Here is a 4,483-nt window from a genome sequence, read left to right as displayed (position 1 = left end):
AGCACCTCCAAAACTTGCTGAATATGAGCAACATGTTCCTCCAATGTCTTGCTGTAAATTAGGATATCATCAAAGTAAACAACAACAAATTTTCCAATGAATGCTCGCAAGACATGGTTCATTAATCTGATGAATGTACTAGGTGCATTAGTCAATCCGAAAGGCATAACTAACCACTCATACAACCCAAATTTTGTTTTGAAAGCAGTTTTCTATTCATCTCCAAGTTTCATTCTAATTTGATGGTAACCACTTCTTAAATCAATTTTAGAAAATATCATAGATCCACTCAATTCATCTAACATATCATCTAGCCTAGGAATAGGATGACGATATCGAACAGTGATGTTATTTATGGCTCTACAGTCCACACACATCCTCCAGGAACCATCTTTCTTTGGCACCAAAATCACAGGTACAGCACAAGGACTTAAACTTTCACGCACATAACCTTTATCTAAAAGTGCTTGTACTTGCCTTTGAATTTCCTTTGTTTCTTCAGGGTTGGTGTGGTATGCTGGACGGTTCGGAAGTGCAGCTCCAGGGATGAGATCAATTTGATGTTCAATGCCACGCAAGGGAGGAAGTCCAGCAGGTGTCTCCTCTGGAAAAACATCTTCATATTCCTGTAACACACGTGCAACAACACTAGGGACAGATGTTAAGTCGTTAGCTGAAAGCAATGTGTCCTTGCACACAAGTATGATCAATACTTGGTCTGGGTTTTTCCTCACATCTCTCATTTCAGATTTGGTGGCCATCATCACTAAATTCTCTCCCTCTCATTTCTTGTTTTCTCTCATGTTTAGCTTGTGGCTCTCACTCACCGATTTGTGGAGGGCACTCGAATTCTTTTTCTCTCCTTCTTTTCCACTCTCATTCCTCACATTGGAGCTCTTTTGTAAGTGCTCAGCGAGGATTTGCTGCGGTGTCATGGGTTTAAGAATCAACTCCTTGCCCTTCCACTTGATGGTGTATTGATTGGTCCGACCACAATGTAGAGAGGACCGATCATATTGCCATGGTCTTCCTAGAAGCATATGACACACTGTCATGGGTGCCACATCACACTCCACGGTGTCAATATATTCACCAATCTTGAAAGGAATTTTCACTCTATGTGCAATCTTAATTGAACCTGAATTATTTAGCCATTGCACATGATAAGGATGAGGATGTTTCAGCAGCTTTAAACCAAGCTTTTCAACCATTTCCTTGCTAGCAAGATTGTGGCAGCTTCCACCATCAATGATTACTTTACACACCTTGTCTTCAACCTTGGCTCTGGTTTGGAAAAGATTGTGCCGCTGTCCATTTTCAGCTTCACTCATTTGCACACTCAAAATTTGAGTTACAACAAGAGCAGCTCCAGTTTCAAATTCACAGATGTCCTGCTCCATATTACCTTCCTCTTCAATCTCTTCATGTTCTTCATCACTAGCAGATTCATACTCTCCTTGGTCATTTACAATAATGATCCGATTATTTGGACACTCCTTTATAACATGATCACGACCACCACACTTGAAGCATTGAATCCCACTACTCTTGGTGAAAGAACCCACTGAAGTAGATGATGAGTTTGCTGATTTGTTCCTCTCATTTGGAGCAGCCAACTCTTTACCACTAGAAGCACCAAAATTGCTTGAGCGTGCACCACCACTTGAGTTGGAAATTGAACCTCTACTTGCACTACCTCGTGGTGTGAATTTGCTTCCACTTGGGGCACTTCTCGAGCTGAAAGATACTCCTCTATTGGACTTCATGTCCTGCTGCAACTGTCGTTCAGCTTTGCTTGCTTGATGGACCAACTCAATAAGATTGCGGTACTGCTGAAATTCAACAATACGCTGAATATTACGATGCAGCCCTGACATAAAACGTGCAATTGATTGCTCTTCATCTTCATATACATTGGCTCTAATCATTGCCTTCTCCATTTCTTTATAATACTCATCAACACTAAGGCTTCCTTGCTTCAGATTCTGTAGCTTATCAAAAAGATCACGACGATAATGTTTGGGGACAAATCTTGCCCTCATTTCTCTCTTCATTTCAGCCCATGAACGTACATCACCTTGGCCAACTTCTTCTCTATCATTTAGCATTTGCTCCCACCAGATTAGAGCATAGCCATCGAACTCAAGAGCAGCCATGGCCATCTTCTTCTGCTCAGAATAGTTGTGCAAGCGAAAAATTTTATCCACCTTCAACTCCCATGTAAGATATGCTTCAGGATCAAACCCTCCATCAAACTTGGGCATGGTGAATTTTAACTTGCCAAACCTCTCCCCGTTGGGCTGATTACGCCCACGATTCCCGCGGTGACGTCGACGGTCATCATGATGGGGCTGATCAACCTCATTGTCTTCTTCCTCTTCACTCCCACTTTCCTCTAGTCCAAGACCTCTCTCATGGTCACGACCAGCACCTCTACCACCATTTCCACGTCCTGGAAGTGGAGGTCTTCTTGCATTTGCAGCAGCTCGCTCTCTACGTCTTCGCTGTTCTCTTGCACGTCGAGCAGCAGCTTCTTCTTCCGTTTCATCAACTTCATCTTCATGATGACTTCCATTTGCGTTATCACGAGGTGGATCCTGCAAATGGGCCATAAGTGCTTGAAAATTGTTCGTTAGCTCTTCCATGCTTTGCTTCAACTCGTTGAATTGTGCCATGGTGACACAATCATCAATCTGAACTTCGTCACTCATCTTCCTGTGAAATTAGTGACAGCAAAGCAACAAATATATGTGGAATAGGAAATTATATGTGGAAACTCACAACCTCACCTCTCTTACCAACCGAAGCTCTTATGAATTCCTGCGGATTACAGAAGGGCCAAAGCGCGGTGGTAACACGAAAGTGATGGTTAAGCGAATACAAGATCAGCGTTCCTATGACGGTGGCTTTTAAGTGGAGCTTGGTGGGGAATGATTCACAAGGAATGCAATCTGAATTCTAGATATTGTAAAGCTAAATCACAGTCCAAACTAGAAGATCAAAGTCTAGTGCTGACCACAAGATATGAATGATGTAAATGGATCAAACACACGCGCAAAGATAATTTCAGATTTGATACAAACAAGGAGTATGCTTAGGATGCAAGTGTTGCAATCAAACCCAAGCAAAATTTTGCACCAAAAGATGGATAGCAATCTGGTTGTGCAACTTAAAAAAAAATTCAGAACTTGTGCACATAAACAAACTGATCTTTCTACTTTTTCTTTCACAACTTTTCTCAACTCTTTTCTTTCTTTTTTTTTTGGACACTTTTTTTTTTATATATAGAACTAAGAACAAGATTAGATATAACACTTGCACACACTTTTTTTTTAAACAAGACACAACCGTCAGCAATAACTTGATAGGATCAAAGTTAACGCGAACAATGATACCGGTTTCAGATTTTTTGTGTAGGGATTTCAGATAGACAAAAGAGGCACAAAGGACACGCAAAGGATAATATGATCAGCAACTAAAATAAGGACTCTAATGGACTGAAACTTAACAAAACTCACTAGGATAACAGATTGAAACAACGGGCTATAACAAAATATTTTTGTGGCTTTTTGGTGGATAGTATGAACACGAAATATATGTAGCTAAGGGTAAAAATTCCTACCGTGGCAACTGAGGCTCTGGTACCAGATGATGGAGTCTTGGTCCCGATCTTCATGACGTAGGATCCCGGTCTTGATAACTAGCCGAAGAACGGCCGATAACTTGCTGCAAGCAGCGATAACTAGTGCAACCTGACGACGTGCACAAGGAGCCAACCACCGTCTCTATACGGCAGCCTGAACCAAGGATTCGCCCAACCACACTCTCAAAGAAACCAACCTACGCAACCTGGAATCGATGGACCAGGAGCACGGATTGGGTGCCGATGACACGGCCGCTTCTGTAATCTTCGAGAAGGAAAACACAAGAGCTAAGGGGTAGAGATCTCTCTCTAGATTTGTTAGCACACAGCTGAACAAAGGGGTTTGTATTTCGATTATCCAAAGTCTGTCATTGCTATGAAGCAATGGAGTATTTATACAAGGAACAACCCTCCTTGATAAGTGAAAACACGAAATGGAAATGAAAAGATAGACTATGTGAAAGGGTCTCTACGAAATCAGCTTCTGGAGAGTTTCCGCGTAGCTGTTGGTCTTCGGCGCAGTCTTCAGTGTTTAGGCAATAACTCCACCTTGGAAGCTTCAAATGACGTGCGGCTGGATGCGTTGGAAAGCTAACTTGATAAGCTTTCACACCATGTATAGTATGCATCTCGGAACTTTGTAGAATGATACAGTTTTACAAGGCAACTTTAGCTTCATGCAGACTGTTGAGCTTCTGACCAGTATGCACTAAAACTGGTCGGGCGCCATAACGGTTTCTCCAAACTGGTCGGGGTTGGTGTCATTGGAAACTAGACTTCAAGAGCTTTTCAACAAGTACCCATTGGCCTTCATAGCTTTTGGGAATCAAAGTTATGATT

The 4,483-nt window shown here is 42.0% G+C and overlaps 1 protein-coding gene across 1 annotated transcript; it reads right to left on the bottom strand.

The window, feature by feature from the left end:
* Positions 1 to 782: 782 nt before the first annotated feature.
* LOC133907186 (uncharacterized) lies at positions 783 to 2,675 on the bottom strand. Its single transcript, XM_062349212.1, has one exon. The coding sequence runs from the start codon at positions 2,673 to 2,675 to the stop codon at positions 783 to 785; it is 1,893 nt and encodes a 630-aa protein (XP_062205196.1).
* Between the last annotated feature and the right edge of the window lie 1,808 nt (positions 2,676 to 4,483).

This window comes from Phragmites australis, chromosome 24 (assembly GCF_958298935.1).
Source record: "Phragmites australis chromosome 24, lpPhrAust1.1, whole genome shotgun sequence".
In the NCBI taxonomy this organism is placed as follows: domain Eukaryota; kingdom Viridiplantae; phylum Streptophyta; class Magnoliopsida; order Poales; family Poaceae; genus Phragmites; species Phragmites australis.
Note: the sequence above shows the minus strand (reverse complement) of the source record. Positions and strands in the feature narration are given on the sequence as shown.